This window comes from Podarcis cretensis (assembly GCF_951804945.1).
Source record: "Podarcis cretensis genome assembly, chromosome: 4".
In the NCBI taxonomy this organism is placed as follows: domain Eukaryota; kingdom Metazoa; phylum Chordata; class Lepidosauria; order Squamata; family Lacertidae; genus Podarcis; species Podarcis cretensis.
Window position 1 is genome coordinate 63,279,777 of NC_137173.1, and position 18,786 is coordinate 63,298,562.

The window sequence follows — 18,786 nt, forward strand, 5'->3', positions numbered from 1 at the left end:
GTGGCGCAAAACCAAAAAAAGTTCATTAGTTCTGTAAACTAGAAACTATTTTGGATCATGTTCAGAGCATTTGAAAGCGCATTATTTCAGTTTTTCACATAAAACTATGCACCTAATTCGGCCAAGAGGGGCTTATTGTGCATGCTTTATATTTGCCCAATAGCCAAGCTGAGATGGCTAATGGGTCATAAGTACTGGGGAAAATTGCAATGTGGACTGTAAAGGAGCAAGGCTTCACCTCTGTGGATGGACAGTCCTTTCCATTTCAGTTTTTGTGATTTATTTTTAAAGCATGAAAAAGTTGGACTTAAGTTGAATGCATTTTATATACATTTGTCCTCCAAAACAGTAGCAGCCGGTGACATTCCTGCTGTTGCACCTGCAGTGCTCCAGTCTCCTCACTGCCTCTCCCTCCCAGCAACCTCCACATGGGTATGAGGTGCTCAAGCAGTGGGAGATCTTCATAATTATTTATTATACTTCTCCTTGTATTCTGAACTGAGGGTGACATTTATTATTTATTTGTCAAGTAAGATACCCAATGGTGATAATTAAGCAAAAATCACACGTTTGCTATCTATTTATGACAAATTTGTGACAGAGTTGTGAGATTTGCTGTGGCCAGAAAGCTGAAAAGAAATTTTATTGAGGTTAAAATAGTGAACTGCAAGGATTTAATTTGATTTTTAAAAACATATTAGTTCCTTTGGCCTTTTGTATTTTAACATTTTTAAACTTCTGTATACTATTATTTTGGGCATATTTTAACATAAAGATATATTTTGCTTGATGTTGTTCTTTAATATTGTACTAGTGTGGTTGATATGACCATGATAGTCAAACAACAACAATAAATTACACCCCATAAACTAAACCTTCACATTGGGAACCCAGGCAAACAATGCTGCCCTATCCTGTGCTGCCCCGCCAGCTGCTATTTCTCCAAAATATGCAATTTTTATTATGTTCTAATCCATTTCCCCCTAAAATTCACATTTGTATTCATTTTCCCCATAAACTTGTATCTATTTTGTGAAACTGTGTTGAAGAATTCAGAAAAGTACATAATCTGCCTGACATACATCTGGGACAGATGAAGTAAATCAGCTTGCTTCAAAATGTGGGCAGAAGTTTTTTGTGTCAATCTGTATTATCCACAAAGGTATCACATAGCCTCCTTTGGATTATATTAATGGGAGAAGACTAATTTTAGATCAATATCATGCTGATTTGATGCAGGACCAAGTAATCTGATAACCATGGATTATACAATAATCCACCCACCCACCCATCCATTCATCCATCCAGGGATTTTACAATCTATGGGTCACTTGTTCTAAGAAACAAAAGTGGTTTTTGTGAGCAACACAGAACTTATATCAGGTTTATATCAGCTTTCTCTTTGGTGAAGTGCTGTTAATTTGGGCTGATTATGTAATATCTGAAAGTGCCTTAGGAAACATCTTGAGGTACTTTATGATTTTTCAAACATGCTGAGCCACCATAATGCTAACTTATTTTCCATTAGATAGAAAAAGCTCAAAGAACTCATCACTATGACAACAGTTTGGATACCAGTCAGAGATTTTACATCCCTGAAAAGGTTAGAAAGTTCCTTGTACATTAACATTACTTTTGGGACTTCTGTAATAAGAGCGAAAGGAATATGCTTTACAGTCAAGCAGACAGCAGTTAGCATTGGCATCTTTTTTCCGACAGGGCTCCTGGGCTGTGTGACATGCAGAAATACAAATGGCAAAGATTTTCTCATGACTGCTTCTCTATTCCAGGGAAGGTTTCACCTGATGAGTTACTGTTAGATAGGCAGCTGTTAAGTACACAATTATTAAAAGCAACAAAGGGAAAATATAGCTAATGTTGGGGAAGAGCAGAAATATCTAGTGGAATAGTCTCTACTTTAAAAATTACCTCATTTATTTGTTTAAAGGATTTATAATCCACTTTTTGAGCATGCAATATATGTAAGATGTAATATAAGCCAAATGTAATATAAAACCATTCAACATATTCACTAATAATACACTAGCCTAGAAGCCAGCACAAATATACAATCAAACACGAGAAATGCAAATTCAGGAGATGTTGGCACAGCATCCCCAGTTTATGACCCAGCTTATATTACACATCAGAGGCCTTAGTGAAAAGGTAGGTCTTCAAGGCCCACTTAAATGCTATAAGGAAGGGGGCATGCCTGACCATAAAAGGAAATGAATTCCATTATTGCAGGACCACTGCCAAGATGGCCCTGTTACAAGTGCCTGCCAGCCTAATTATCTTCACCTAATTGTCATTCATAAGTAGAATGATTAATGCCTTAATTATATCAGGAAAAGCCAAATATAAGGTGTCACTAATGTAATTCCATTTATGAAATTACACAACTATTCACACTAAAGTAAGGACCAGCATTTGTTTTGGAACTCTTATACATGAATATTAAATAAACTTCACTCTTTAAAGATTAATATACTATATAGATGGAAAACCCTTTTAACAAACAGTACAGTTTTAAATTTTGCACTGCTTTGCTTTTTGGAAGTACATTAATTTGCATGCATTTATTTTTCAGTGCTACAGGAGATTTTGAACACTATAATCCTTAAAATCAGCTTCTGGCAACCTATGACAGCATGGAGCCACCCACCCTTTGTCCTTGTGCTGGAATGTGTGCAGAGGAGGGCAACCAAGATGATCAAGGGTCTGGAAACTAAGCCTTAGAAGGAACGGTTGAAGGAATTAAGTATTTTAAACCTGGTAGAGAGGAGGCTGAGAGGAGTTATGATAGTCATCTTCAAATATCTAAAGGGCTGCTCACATGCAGTATGGAACCAGCTTGTTTTCTCCTTCTCCGGAGGGTAGGACCCAAATGAAAGGCTTTAAGTTACAGGGAAGGAGTTTCCAACTAAACATCAGGAATAATGTTCTGATGGTAAAAGCTGTTTGACAGTGGAACATTCTCCCTCAGGAGGTTGTGGACTCTGCTTCCTTGGAGGTTTTTAAGCAGAGGTTGGATGGTCATCTTTCATGGATGCTGTTGTTGAGATTCCTGCATTGCAGAGGGTTGGGCTAGATGATCCTTTGCTTCCCTTCCTACTCTACAATTCTATGATTCTCAAGTTTTACATATTCTGCAGTTGACCCAGGACTGCCAACACTAGCATGATGTACTATATTTATTTACCATGTTCAGCATAGGACTCAGGTTTAAGGCACTGGGAAGCAAGGAAAACTAAGCTCTAATGCTGCCACACATTTTTACAGCAGTGCCCATGCTCTCCTTCCTACCACTTCTTAAATGGGTAAGGGTAAGCAGATGCAAATAATGACATAACTAAGAGTGTGTAAGCCTACAAAACAGGGTGGCAGGAGGGTTGGCATAAACTAGGCAAAAATTGAACCCATTTTGAATCTAACCCTGACCTAATTGCCTGGGATCAATCAAAAGGGCTTGGGTTGCATATGTGTGAACTACTGGAATACAATATTCACTATGCCTATCTAGGCTACTGTATATGTTGAGGCCAGCCAAGCCCAGATCAGGTCTTCTTTGTTGAGCCCACTATCCTTAGATAATTCTGCAATGGCAGCTTATCTATGTCTGATGTTTGTTGGATAAAACACACCTTCACACGATGAGCTAGATTCAAAAAATCTCACATTTCATAACTAGAGAGCTAGCTATATTTATTATTACTTTACATATTGATATATGCATATATAGCCTTGAGGATGTATGTGGAGAGGCAAATAAAACAACCAGAATAGAAATATGAGAGAGAATTTCAAATTCAGTCATTGCTGAATACAGAAATGGGCATTTTACTTTCCCAGCAAGTATTCTGCAGCCGCTCTCTTTCTCTGTGTCCTTATTAGTTTTCTAAATCACACCAAGCTGTATTTACTGTTCAAGTAAATTCTTCAGATTACTGGAAATGCATCAGAACATTTAATATTTTGTTGGAAGCAGCCAAAGCTTTTCATATTTCTTACCTTATACCACAGGATTTCAGGCTCTCTATATGGTATTAAGAAATCCTGTATGTCAGGGCATGAGATTTCCTTGCTTTTGCTAAGTTCAGCTTTTTCAAAGTATTTCATCTTTGAATTGTAGCAGAGGCCAGTGTCATTTTCACCCACTGTCAGCGAAATGGATACTTTCATACAGTAAGTAGAGTTTCTGCAATACAGCAAATAAAAATAATGGTCTTGTGAATAATAAAACAAAAAAGCACCAAACATTGAAATAATGTGTTTTTTTTTAAAGTTACAAGACTTGTGGGAATATGCTCTTATGGACAAATGACCATATTCCCACAAAGACTCTTATGTACAATAAAGAAAATGGTATATTAATACTTGCATTAATTTGCTTGCAATTTTTATTTAGTCACTAAGAATATAAAGAATGTAAAGAATATTTTTAATTCCTTATTATACGCTAGAGATATTGCTTCTTAAAATTCCTTTATTTCTGTATTTCCTGCAGGAAAAAAAAACTTCCTTCAAAGACAGTGGCAGTGTTAAGACGCATTAACCAGCAAAACTGATAACTGCCCTGCTGGCAAACACTATTATAGCAGCTCCTGTACAAATCAGTACAAATCAGTACAAATCAGTTTACAGCAAATAATTTCAGATCCAGACAGGAACCTCAACCATCGCACCATGAGCTAGATTGTTAACCCAGCTATTGATCAAATCAGAAAAAAGTTTTTCAAGTGAATAAAATATACATTTCTATAGTATTTAATTAAAACAGGTCTCAAACCTTTCAGTTCTTAGAATATCAATTACTTGCAATTGCTTTTAAAGAACAAGAACTACCAGCTTGTTTACCTTACAGCATAATTCTATGCACATTTACTTTGAATAAAATCCAGAGTTCAACAGAACTTACTCCTAAGTAAATGTGCATAGGATTGCAGCCTTAGGCTCTGTATCCTTGCATTACAAAATTAAAATCCTGTTCAACTATTATGATTAAGCACTCTCTCACAAGCTTTTCATTGCCTAGTGATGATGGTGCTCATCTCGCTTTACTGGCTGAGGGAGCTGACGTTTGCCCACAGACAGTTTTTCTGGGACATGTGGCCAGCATGACTGAGCCACTTCTGGCGAACCAGAGCAGTGCACGGAAACTCTGTTTACCTTCCTGCCAGAGTGGTACCTATTTATCTATTTGCACTGTGTACTTTTGAACTTTAAATGCCTTTTGACCTCTAATCTGGTAGATGTGTATCTGACAGTGAATACATATAAACTATTTTTCATTTTAAGAATAATTTTTATTAACCGACCAATCACATCAAATCAAACCAAATTACATAAATTCCAAATTACACAGCCGAATTTTAAATTTTTGTTGGGGGTACCCATATTTCAAGTTCCGAAGGGGATCCAATCAACTTCTTGCTTCTTACTGCTGTTTTAATGTCCACAAATCTAACCATATGATATTCACAGTACTATCCAGTCCTTTCTTATTGTTTTTCCACATCTCTTGTTGTTATTTTCATATATTTTTCCTTTCTCTTTTTGACCTCTGATAGTCTCCGCAAGCTGGTTAGAACAGTTTGTAATCCTGCGTGGATATTTTTTTTTTATCCAGTAGCCATATCCAGATGTTTTCCATATAACATCACTTCCATACATCAAAACAGTCTTAGCATCATTAATCTTCACCAATCTGCCTCCTTTCTCAAAACCTCTGAGGAGATTCACTAGGAATGCAGTCTGAAAACAAGTCCGTTCTTCCTCCCGGCTATAAATCCTTTGGCAAGATGGCGACTCCAAATTAATTGCTGTGCCATTCCCAATACAACAAAAGCAGGCGTGTTTCCAGGCCCTTCTTCCTCTATGAAGCTTCACACATGCCTTGTTTGCCAGCTGGATATTCTCTCTGGAATTCCTACTAAAATATGTGCATCTGATCTCTATGAATACATGATGGACCAAAGAGCTGTTGTAGACAATACTTGCCTAGAGCCCAACTCCCTTCTCCTGAAAGTTTAGCTACCTAATCCCAGATGCATGGCTGTCAGTTGTCCTGTTACTTAGTCAGAGACACTCTATTATTATGTCTGGTGAGAAGTGATTTAACAGCAGGGAATATGAAGGAACATTCATGTCTCTGTAATGTACAATCCATTTTGTTTGGAGCCATCAGTTGTTAAGTTCATTATGTGCTACTGAAGCAAAGGTTTGGGGAGGGATGTAACACAGTGGCAGAGCCTTGCACGGATCACAGCTCTGGATTTATCCCCATCATATTCAGTTATAAGAATCTCTGAACAGAAACCAGGAAGGATGTCTCACCGTGACCTTGAAGAGCAACAGCCTGTCATAGTAGACAAGTCCTGAGGTAGATGGATTTATCATCCAGAAATATGAATTATCAGTAAACTCGCTATATTCAGTTTCTAAGACTAGTTCATTTGTAATGTTTAACATGTAATTTTTGTGCAAATGAATCTTTTGCATTATTTCTCTCTTCCATCTTCTCTTTCTTAAGATGCAAATGCATAATAAACAACATTGTATGAGTGATTCGTGGAGCCCAGTATTTTATTTATTTATTGCCAAGATGTATTTTAAAAACATAACTTTAAATCCCATATGAAACATTTAACATTCAGTTTTCATATAAATGAGAAGGAAACTGCATTCTTTCCCCCCGTTTTTAGTTTTGCAGATAACGGAAGTACACAAAAGAATTCTGCCGAAGAGAATTATCTATGCTCAAATGTCTTAAAATGCTATTGTACATGCTTCACATGCTAATATATTAAGCTAGCTTGCCATATTTCAAAAAGTAAAAACCAGGACACCCCCAGATGTCAATTCTGCCTGTGAAATCCTGGTAACGTCTGGAAAAGTCCAGACGTATGGCAGCCCTAATTAAGCAAACTACAAAGCCAAATCTAGGAAATATTATTCAGGTCACAAAGTTCTTAATACATCTGAAATAGATTCTGAGGTACATATTTTAGTTTTCAGCATTTTGTTTACATGAAACTACTGTGTAGAATTAAGGGACAGGCTATGACATTTTCTGGACAATGCCATTTCTCCATATTTTGGTAACAGTTTCATAGCAGTCTTTCTGGCATAAGCAATTAGTACTTCTTCATATTAAAAGGAAATCAATGCTGAAGCCACATTCTAAAGTGGAGTATGAACCATCACACAATGACAGAGTCTACCTGAGGCAATTTCACTTCAGTAGGCATAACTTGAGGGACGCGGGTGGCGCTGTGGTCTAAACCACTGAGCCTCTTGGGATTTCCGATCAGAAGGTCGGCAGTTCGAATTCCCGTGACGGGGTGAGCTCCTGTTGCTCGGTCCCTGCTCCTGTAAACCTAGCAGTTCGAAAGCAGGTCAAAGTGCAAGTAGATAAATAGGCACCGCTCTGGCGGGAAGGTAAATGGTGTTTCTGTGTGCTGCTCTGGTTCACCACAAGACCCGGAAGCTGTACGCCTGCTACCTCGGCCAGTAAAGCAAGATGAGTGCCGCAACCCAAGAGTTGTCCGCGACTGGACTTAACGGTCAGGGGTCCCTTTACCTTTTAGGCATAACTTGGGGAGGGTGGGAGAGGTAAATGCTTTTTTCAACAACTAAATCAGCACCAACAAACACACTTTTATCATATAATGTAACTTATGCTAGCAAAAGCATCGAATGCTTAATTTTATTCAATTGCTAAAATGATATCTAACGCTACATATACCATGACTGACAAAAGTACAATAAATGGTACCCCACTAACTTCTGATAAATGTATATATTCTTTGCTCCTCAGCACATACAGCCCTGTTTTATTGAATGATGACTGCCTCATGGGCTGGAGACAAGTCCTGGGTAGCACCAGATGCAGTCTGTTGCTCCTATGTTCACAGTAAAATAAGCATGTTAAAACCAAGCTCCCCCTATCATAACCATAAACAATCCATAGACAGTCCCCTATGCACTGAAAGAAAATACAAAGGGAGTTGAGAGGCAGATGGTATAGCACCACCACTGCAAAGGGAAGTCACCCCCCCCATCTACAGGTTCAGCTTATGTATGAACACACCTGAAGCATGTAACTAATGTATACATGTAGTGAGGACACTTGATTGGAGCTTTATGCATACATGCTGGCATGTTTCTTTATTTCAAAGCTCTAGCCTTAGTTTCATTTTCAGATGACCAATATTTAAAGCTTTTATTTCTATATTACAGCACAAAAGTGAAACCAATGAATATATCCATAGAGTGCATGGCATTTGGCTATATATGTGAATTATCAGGCAGACATAAATATTTACTAAATATTATTCCACCTCCCTGAAAACATCTACTTTTTCACATAAGGAACTTTGATATATGAATCCCTCTGGACCCACGTGTGTGGGTGAATAACAAAAAGAAACAGCTGGCTCCCTGGCTTCAAATCACAGGGCTTGCTGTCCCGATAGCAGAGTATTAAACTCACAAAAATAAGCAGTGCAGTAAAGCGTGAGGAATTTAGGTTGCAATGAGCAGATCACAAAGTGTTAAATAAGCTTAAAATGCTTAACTTACTGATTCAAGGTCTCAACCATGCATTGTTTCATGCAGCAGCAACGATAATACAGGCAAAATACTATTGAGTAGAAAGTACAGAGTGTAGTCCCAAACATGTACTGTATGTTTGGGAGAAGCTCACACATGTGCTCCTTGATGGATTACATGATGCACAGAAGAGACAGAAAGCTTCACTCTCCAGATATATAGGCCTGGATCAAAATATCATACCACTAAGGTAAAGGTAAAGGTACCCCTGCCCGTACGGGCCAGTCTTGACAGACTCTGGGGTTGTGCGCCCATCTCACTTAAGAGGCCAGGGGCCAGCGCTGTCCGGGGACAACTCCGGGTCACGTGGCCAGCATGACATCGCTGCTCTGGCCAGAGCCAGAGCCAGAGCCGCACACGGAAACGCCGTTTACCTTCCCGCTGGTAAGCGGTCCCTATTTATCTACTTGCACCCGGAGGTGCTTTCGAACTGCTAGGTTGGCAGGCGCTGGGACCGAGCAGCGGGAGCGCACCCCGCCGCAGGGATTCGAACCGCCGACCTTTCGATCGGCAAGCCCTAGGCGCTGAGGCTTTAACCCACAGCGCCACCTGCGTCCCTGTCATCATACCACTACATAACATTAATGCCCCCCTCAAACAGGTGTAGGGAGTCCCCAGTGTTCTAGGACAGCTATTAGGGATGGGAGGTGCTGGCAATTGTAGGCAGACTACACACTCTAATATGAAAGGAAGTTCCTTCCATTTGTGCAGTGGTATCTCTGGACCAAGCATATTGATTTGGATCTAACCCCATCAGGATGTATAATGTCCACATGATGCCAAATGCAATGAATGATTTCTGGAGTGAAGAATAAAAGATACATGGATTCTTCTATTTTCTTCAGTTTTGTGAACAACGTGGTTACAACATGTAGTGTCTAATAAATTATGGATCATTATGAGCAATTTTCTTCGTGTTAATTGGAGGCTCTGATTCAAGTGGTTAAAATCCAAATGGAATTTCCCTGTGGGGTTTTCATTGTGTATCATAAAATTGGTGCAAACCTCACAGTCAGTGCCCTTTTCAATATTTTACCATTACTAATGTAGCAGAGGATCAACCAGCCTATTAGCTTCCCATGTTTATAAATTGAAGAGAGAACAATTAATCTGGATGAACTTTAGTTTATTAATGATACGGATGGGTAATAAAGACAAGTGTCTCAAAATGCTATCTATAATAGTAGGCAATGTTCCAAAGTATTCCATTACTTAGAGGATGAAAAATGATGTGAGAAGACTCTTGATTGAAAACTTAAATTTAATGCAGAAATACTACTGCTATTAAAGTGGGGTTTTTTTTGGGGGGGGCAGAGGATTGGAATTTATTGCTCTACCTCCTTGTTTCTCTCACTGTTTATATGCATAGGGAGAACAGGGGTGCAGGCAACAAACCTCTCGGACGGCTGGTACATACTGTCGGGGGCGCCTATGTGTTGCTTTCATAGACTTAAAGGCTGCCTTCGACAGTATCCCAAGAAACTGTCTATGGAAGAAATTAGAGAGATGGGGCATAGATAGAAGGCTGTTATGGCTTATAACCCAATTACACCACGGGTCGTCGGCTAGAGTGAGACTTACACCGGCGGGAAACCTATCCAATGAGGTCCCAATAAATAGAGGAGTGCGCCAAGGCTGCATTTTGGCCCCACTCCTCTTCAACTTGTTTATTAGCGACATGAAGCTCTTTCTGAGTGAGTCTCAAGCCAACATTCATGCCCCCCGCCTAGCTGATTTTCGCTGCCCTCTGCTCTTATATGCTGACGACGCAGCGATCCTTTCCTACTCTAGAGTCGGTTTATGCAGAGCTCTAAAGATTTTTGCGGCTTATTGCAAACTCAACCACCTGACAATTAATCATGGAAAATCTAAAGTACTGGTCTTTACCAGGTCTCGGAAAATTTACAGCTGGAAGTTAGATGGAGTCCAATTAGAACAGGTTTTCAAATTTAAATACCTGGGAGTCTTTTTTCACTACAATCTAAGCTGGAAGCCACAGATACAGTATTTACTGAACAAAGGGAAAACAATACTTTACACTCTACTCCAATTTTTTGCGGTCGACAGAGCCTCCCACATCCCTTCTGCATTGAAGGTGTACCACGCAAAAGTGGTTTCCACCCTCTGTTATGCTGCCCCGCTCTGGGCCCCAGGGTCCAATTTAACATCGCTGGGGACATTGCAGAATCAGTTTCTCCGTCGCCTCCTGAAACTCCCCATGTGTGTGAGCAATGCAGCCATACATCTGGAGTTAAGGATTGCATCATTAGAGACGGTCATCTGGAAGCGAGTCTTTGGCTATTGGCTGTCCAGCTGGCATAGGCTTCCCGACCATTACCTCTTTCAGTGCCTCTGGCGGGATGACTTTGTTAACCCGTGGGTAGGAAAAATCCATGCCAAACTTCTGAGCATCGGAATTTCCCCAGCGGACTCCTTAAAGATGAACCTACGCTCAGCCAAAAGCCTTATTGAGCAAAGATTAGCAGACATTGAAAATCAACACAACCTCTCCAGGGGTGGGGGTGTCTGCTCCCCCAGGTATCACGGAATAACCCCACTACTTGGCCTTCCATCATACATGTCATCTCTTTCATCTGTACCACACTGACTTGCATTTATTCGTGCAAGGTTCAATGTTTTTCCATCGAACCTGCTGAGCCACAGATTTTCCAAGGGTTTGGTGTCTCCGCTATGCGAGTGTGACGGGAAAACAGTTGAATCTCTTCCACATATAATGTTCAAGTGTCCCTTACATAGCATAGCTAGGACTAAATTCCTGGGTCCTGCTTTACTGCGCTTGGTTGGCAGGCCTGTTGAGTCACATGCCGCATTGCTTTTGCAGGATACAGATCCTTCTGTAACTCTGCAGGTGGCGAGATTCCTGAATGCGGTTATCTCACACACAAAAACCACCGAAAAACAACAACAACAAAAAAAAACACTAATCGGACAGTTATGATGAGAGTGCATGATGGATCTCGTCTCCAGTTCTCCTTTTTCTGTGAACCGTCCCTTGGATCTTTCCGGGCCCCAAGCTGTTATTTGTCACTGCTCAATGACCCACCCTTGCATCGTGGTGTTCCCCTTCTGTTGTTAGATGTATTGGTTTTTTATGCTTCTGTGCTTTTATGTTTGTACATATTTTATGGGCTAATAGCCGTAAATAAATTTGAAATTTGGTACATACTGTAGCTGCTGGCTGGGAGCAACTGGTGGGGCACAGAAGTCCAGGTGTGGTGTGTGTGGCATGTGTCTGTACACTACTGTCAGCATAGGGGCATGAGCTGGCAGGTTTTCCTCCCTTCTTCCTCTGCTTGTGTTCTGGCAGACACCTGGTCTACCATAGGCTGTAGTTAGGGATGGAAAATCTGACAGTTTTGGTTTTCCTCAGATGATGCTGATGATGATTGGTTAAATTTATATACTAGTTGCAGCCCAAGTCTTGGTCTCAGTCATTGCTGTAGGAATCTTTGACTTGTTCACAAACTAATTTTTGTGGACCAGGTTTTTTGGCTGCTCTGTAATGCATGCTTTGGAGGGTAACAATGCAGATGGATGGTGTGGCTAAATAGGTCAATTTGATCATATTTTGGCATGCATGTGCGGAAAATGGAAGGGTTGTAATTAACAATGAAAAACATTTGCAATAACTGAACTTTGTAAACCTTTTGTGGAATAAGTATAATTGTTTAGGAAAATGAAGCCCTGGCCAGGGCGAAGGCGGTTGTCCTCTTATATACCTGTTGGGATTGACAAGGCATCTGACCCTCATAACTCTCCTGATAGGTGATTTGGTCTGCATCCACAGTGTGGAAATAAAGGATGAGATTGCCCACCAGATACCAGGCACTCTACTATTCAAATTAGGCCTCAGTATTTTTGTTAGAAGGGGACGCAGGTGGCGCTGTGGGTTAAAGCCTCAGCGCCTAGGGCTTGCCGATCGAAAGGTCGGCGGTTTGAATCCCTGCGGCGGGGTGCGCTCCCGCTGCTCGGTCCCAGCGCCTGCCAACCTAGCAGTTCGAAAGCACCTCCGGGTGCAAGTAGATAAATAGGGACCACTTACCAGCGGGAAGGTAAACGGCGTTTCCGTGTGCGGCTCTGGCTCTGGCTCTGGCCAGAGCAGCGATGTCACGCTGGCCACGTGACCCGGAAGTGTCTCCGGACAGTGCTGGCCCCTGGCCTCTTAAGTGAGATGGGCGCACAACCCCAGAGTCTGTCAAGACTGGCCCGTACGGGCAGGGGTACCTTTACCTTTACCTTTATTTTTGTTAGAATCCCCTTCTCAATGAAGTAACCAATTTTAATCTAGAATTTAAATTCTCAAAACTTTCTTCTTTGTTAATTAGGTAATTCACAAGATACAGAGTCCATTCATAAAACACAGTGTTCATTCATAAAGCAGTAACATAAATTTCCATTGTTACATATTGGGTGTATATTTCAGCGGTTGTATGTACAGATTTATGGCCATGCTGTATTGTAGTGCTTTTGTGGCTGTGAATAAAAAGTGGCTGGGCTCATTGTCACGGGGTTGTTTTTTTTGGGGGGGAGCGACAAAACTGATTTCCAATAAGTGCTCCCCCTTTATTTCCATAACAAGTCCTTGAGTCTGTACTCTGAGTAGTGACACCAGGGACTCAGAAGATGCAGGGCTTGTTAGTCCAACCCCTGCACAGTCTCATCAGGGCTGACCTTAATGCAATTGGCACAACTGGGCCAAATTGGGCCCCACATGCTGCTCCTAAGGGAGCCTCCACACCAGGACAATCTAGATGGATTTTATTTATATCTCTAACATTTTGCAGACTTTGGCTGTGAACTGGGGCCCTACAAAACAAACAAACAAAATCAAGTTGTGCCCCACTGCTTCAAATTGGGCCCCACTGGCTAGCCCTGAGTCTCACAGTTGCTGGGCCTGAGTAGCCCTGCCCTTGCATGAAGTCTTGGGTTTGCAATTTTGTGAGAGGGGAGACTGCGGCACTGGGGAGTGGGCAGGCTGGCGAGGCCCTCTAGATTAAGAGGCCCTAGGCTTCAGCCTACTTAGCCTATATATGTCCGGCACTGCCTATTAGAATAACAAGTTACAAGCAGGGTGGCCATGAGTCTTATTTTACAGTAGGGCAGACAGTTCTCTGTTTGAAGGACTGACCTGCCCAAGTCTGGTTTAATGATAAAGAACCCTAAGATGGGAGAGAAGGGCTTCATCAGTAGAAGCAATTTTGGGTTCCTTTGGGATGAAGAGCAGGATATAAATGTAATAAGGGAAGGCTATTGTTTTACTGGTGTTTTTTTTAAATTATTTACTTGTTTTTATCCTGTATTTTATTCTGTAAACTGCCCTAAGATCTTATGGCAAAGGTTGTTATATAAATCTAATAAATAAAAATAAATTAATGAATTTCAAAACATTAAACAGCATGGCCCCAAAGTCCTAAAAATCATTATGCATAAAATTAATCATAAAATGTCACCCTCCTAAATCAAAATGTTTTCATAGCACAATTACATGCTTAATGAGGGATGTTGCTCATTAATATTCAAACAGGCCTGATTAAATAGAAGAGTTGAGAGCAAGTGTGAACCTCAAGTTCTTAAAACAATGGACTAAAAAAGAGCAATTCTGCTTCCAGAAGCCAGTTGTTTATGAACAAGAAATAATTTTTAAAACAATCCATCACATGATGGAATAAATTCAGACCTTATGATTCTGGAGCAGTCATTATCTACATGAACAAAGAATTCTGGGGGATTATAGTCATGCCCCATGCTTGTTGTCTGGTTGTGCAAAAATCAGCTCACACTGAGGAGTAACTGGATACAGCAATAAAATCTGTTAAAGATAGCTGCTCCTTACTACATCTTACTACACTCTTTCTTTGTCTTCCAGTTTTTACTCCCTTTCTGATTTATTTCATGTAATAAATCAAGGGTTACTGTAGGTAAAATAGTTGCTAACCCAGGCTAACTATTGTATAAATAAGCTCTTTGGCTTATACTATGGTACAAATTAAATTCAACAGTATCATACAAGGGATTTATGTGGCTTCCTTCCTGTAAAGGTAAATCAACTTTCAAAGAAGTAGGCTGCCCAGCACAATGAAATAGCCTTCTATTAACACCATACTCACAACAGCGCATAAAAGTACCACAATGTATTTGTTTTAATTAGCTAACCAAATTAATCACACCAGGAAGTGGTGATCTAGTTTATTGCATGCTTCAATTCTCAGAAGCAGTAAAAGCATATCCCATTCCAATAAAACAAGCCCACTTTATGATTCTGAATTGCTGCGGCTTTTCAGCATCATCTGGAGACTACGTCATGTTTAAATGTCCCTTGTTGTACAATTTGCTGGTTGCCAAGTTATGCCCATTAATTGATTTATAAGACTATTGATCTTTTGGCATATTGATACATTTGAGGGTGGAAAAAAAATCCTTTTAAGAAATGAACACATATCACATTTCAAAGGAGAGGGAAAGAGGGAAAATCATACAGGGTTGCCTTCCCCAGGTTCACAGAGACAACAAGGGTACATGGGCAATCAAGATTCCATCCCATTGCCCCATAAGGGTTTTGGAGGAGAAAGCCACAAGAGGGTGCTGCCTTGAATCAGGTAACTCATGATTGTTTCTCCTTACCCTCCAGAGTCAGGAGCCCAGCTTTCAAAGCAATTGTGTCAGATACAATTAAGTCTTCCTCCCGTGAAGTAACTGGAGCAGGCTCTCGTTGCTCTTTAAAATATGCAGTGTCACCTGTGTCATTTATGTAGTGTAGTTTCTGGGAAACACTGGCCTGCAAGCACTCCAGTTGGAGAACAGCCTTTACCAAAGATGTTATGGGCACTCAAACTCTGGACACAAGGGAGAAACGTCCTAAGAGGAAGGCATGCTTGGCAAATCCACACCATGATCAACTCTCGCCCGGAAACCAATGTCTCCACTGTGGAAGGACATGTGGATCCAGAATTGGCCTCCACAGTCATCTACGGACTCATTGTTAAAACCATGTTTATGGAAGACAATCTTACTTGGCTACGAGTGATCACCAAAGAAGCAGAAGAGTAACAGTAGTTTACTATGGGAATGATATCCCAGGTTATGATATTTTGGCACCTGATGTGACATAATGGCACCCGAGGTGAATGACAGAATGGTGTCCTCTCCAATATGGAAGAAAGTAAGACCTACATTGAGAACAAGGCGGTGAATGAAGGTCTACATCAGGAAAAAGGGCAAGAGGATCAAATCAACATTACTGTTGGTGGTTGAAGTGGGGATCAAATACTAATGGGGAAGGGGGGCTGCTTTGAATCACACAGGGCAGGTGCAGAGCATAGCTGTCAACTTTTCCCTTTTCTTGTGAGGAGTCCTATTTGGAATAAGGGAATTTCCCTTTAAAAAAAGGAAAACGTTGACAGCTATGGTGCAGAGCCCAGGAAACTGCAGAAAGCAGTCCCTACCATTTCCTTCCTTGGGGTGGGAGGAAACCAGTAGCACTTCCTATTTGTTGAGTGGCAGTAGTAAGCAATGCAGTGGCAGTAGTAAGCAATGCATTCCTTGGAGGCTGGATCTGCTGCCCCTGTAGATCCTGCTGCCTGAGGTGATTGCCTCACCTTCCTTCATGGGTGGGCTGGCCCTGATCAGGAAGTAGCAGTGGTCATGATAGCATGTATTTACAGTGGTACCTTGGTTTAAGAACAGCCCTGTTTACGAACTATTCGGTTTATGAACTCTGCAAAACTGGAAGCAATATCCCAGTTTGTGAACTTTACCTCTGTCTAAGAATGGAATCTGAATGGTGGAAGGGCACCAGCGGTGAGAGGCCTCATTAGGGAATGCACGCCTCGGTTTAAGAACGATTTTGGTTTAAGAATGGACTTCCAGAACGGATTAAGTTTGTAAACCGAGGTACCACTGTATTTAAGGGCAAAAGCTGAACTTAGAAGCTGGGACTTGCTACAAAGGCAAGGCTCAGGTTCAAAAGGTTCTTATATCCAGAGAGGGGAATAGTTTATGTTACACACTAGCCACGTCTATTAAGGAGTCAGGCAGCACGTCTGTTTCTTATACCTGCCCTTTAAATAAAGGTCTTATATTGAGCACATGCTTTAAGGAAGCCTCTGTGTGAAAGCAGCCATGAAGGGCCAGAGCAGACAAAGTGGCAACACTGGCCAGTACATCTGTCCTTTGGGCAGATGGCCCTCAACGCTTGCTCATTTTAAGAGGGCTTATTATGTTCTCCAACATCACTTAAGAGAAGAATGTACAAGTTTAATGGACTCATATTATTATAGTTATAGCAAATGGCAAAACAACTGGCACTATTTATAGGCTTCTCACTTACCTATCCAGAAAGCTGTCTGTGGACAAATGCCAGCTCTCTCGGCCTGAAGGAAGATGAGCACTGCACCCCAAAGTCGCCTTTAACTGGACTTAAGCATCCAGGGGTCATTTACCTTTACTACATAGTGGGACATGATTACTACCACCAATGAGATTGTAGTTTGGGCTTGGAGAGCAAAATTTGCTTAGTTGGGTAGTGCTACATAATTTCACTATTTTGAACGGAATCAGGCAATATTCAGTTAAAGGACTAGATTAGCACTCATGTTCCTGGTACATAAAATCTAATTAAGTTTGAATCAGATAACTCGAGCAACTATATATTTTAGTCACATATAAAATTTTGTTACCTCACATTTATTTACAATAGCCCTTCCTCCCACACAGCTTTTGATCCCCCTCATCATAAATACTTGGTTATGGGCTTGCCAACTCCCCTAGTGAAGAAGCCAGTAAAGAGATTTTGCTTCAGCATTACACAACTCTGGCTCATTTTATCTCTCATTAAAAGTCAGAGTCAAACACATTATTTTGAAGGTATGAAAATCAATATTACACTGGCATGCTCCCACAGCTTAATCCAATTCAAACTTCTCAATAAAAGAAGTGCTAGGGCAATTTATGACAACATGCTGTGTGAAGAAGGAGTGAAGAAGATGGCTCAGATGAATAAAATTAAGTGGAGTTCTATAATATCCTCACTGAACATTAAAATAGAAAGTAAAGTTTATTGTTGAAATTCTGAAGCAAATATTCCACTCCCGATGAAGAACATGGAATTTCTCTAACCTTTAATATGGCAGCTATAGAGTGCACATAGATCTATTCATTTTAGTGAGGTGGAAAGCTCTGTGTACATATTCAGATGCACCCTTCAAGCTGTCTCCTATACTGATGTGTATAGGGAAACCCTTATCTTTGTGGAAAATGTGAGTACAGCTACCAGGGTGTCACAGGATTAGAGCTAAAATATCCTATAACAATCACTGTACATTCATCTAAATGGGTTTGGGGATGAGAGTCGTGCGGAGGCAAGTGTATACCCTGTACATATGCAAGTTCCACATACTATTCCCAAAAGCAGATTGCCATTAAAAATGTTTTAGTGGCAAGTGGCTTTGGGGAATTGTACTAACATCTGAGAAAAAACAAATAAACATACAAAAAGCCTCAAATAAAATGCCCACAGCTGGTTTTTACTGCACATAATATGGTATTAATCAAAGAATTTTCACATTAAGCACATTTCTGATGGTGGCACCCACTTACAGCTAAAGGGAATCTGACCCATGAGATTCACTAACTATTCAACCCATTGTAAATGTGTGTTTTAAATTATTATTATTATTACATGCACATTGCATCAGAGGCTTTTGTTGTGATAAAATTAATTATTTTAGCACTTTGAATTTAAAATTTCTTACACCCACAAACAAGTTCACTGGCAATCTCTGTCAAATAACCACTTGAATAATTGTGGCATTGTGAATAAACTGTATGACTAGACTAGGCATGAAATGGGTTCAAATCCCTGCTTTCACATGAAACTCAGTAGATGACTTCATCATTCAGCTTTACTTAATTGCACAAGACTGTTATGAAGATAACATTGGATAACCCAGAAATTGGAAGCATATTACTATCTATGTGAAAGAAAGATTAATTATGCAAGTAGATTTTATGTTGTGCACATACAGATGAGTGGGACAGGAATTGATCCTTGCCCTACTGCCTTGCCAACCTTGCTTTTGTGCTCTTAAGTAAATAAAGCTGTGGCCTGATTTTACCCAACACTGATGTCCAGTTTGAGTTGTTTCCACTGCACAG

General features: G+C 40.5%; 1 protein-coding gene across 5 annotated transcripts in view; it reads right to left on the bottom strand.

Annotated features, from left to right (window-relative positions):
• IL1RAPL1 (interleukin 1 receptor accessory protein like 1) overlaps positions 1 to 18,786 on the bottom strand; it is a 670,572-nt gene that overhangs the window by 293,447 nt on the left and 358,339 nt on the right. For all 5 annotated transcript variants that reach the window (XM_079972249.1, XM_079972247.1, XM_079972245.1 and 2 more), the window contains one exon: positions 4,012 to 4,198. In XM_079972249.1, the coding sequence (XP_079828375.1) occupies positions 4,012 to 4,198 (187 nt within the window). The remainder of the gene's footprint in view (positions 1 to 4,011; positions 4,199 to 18,786) is intronic.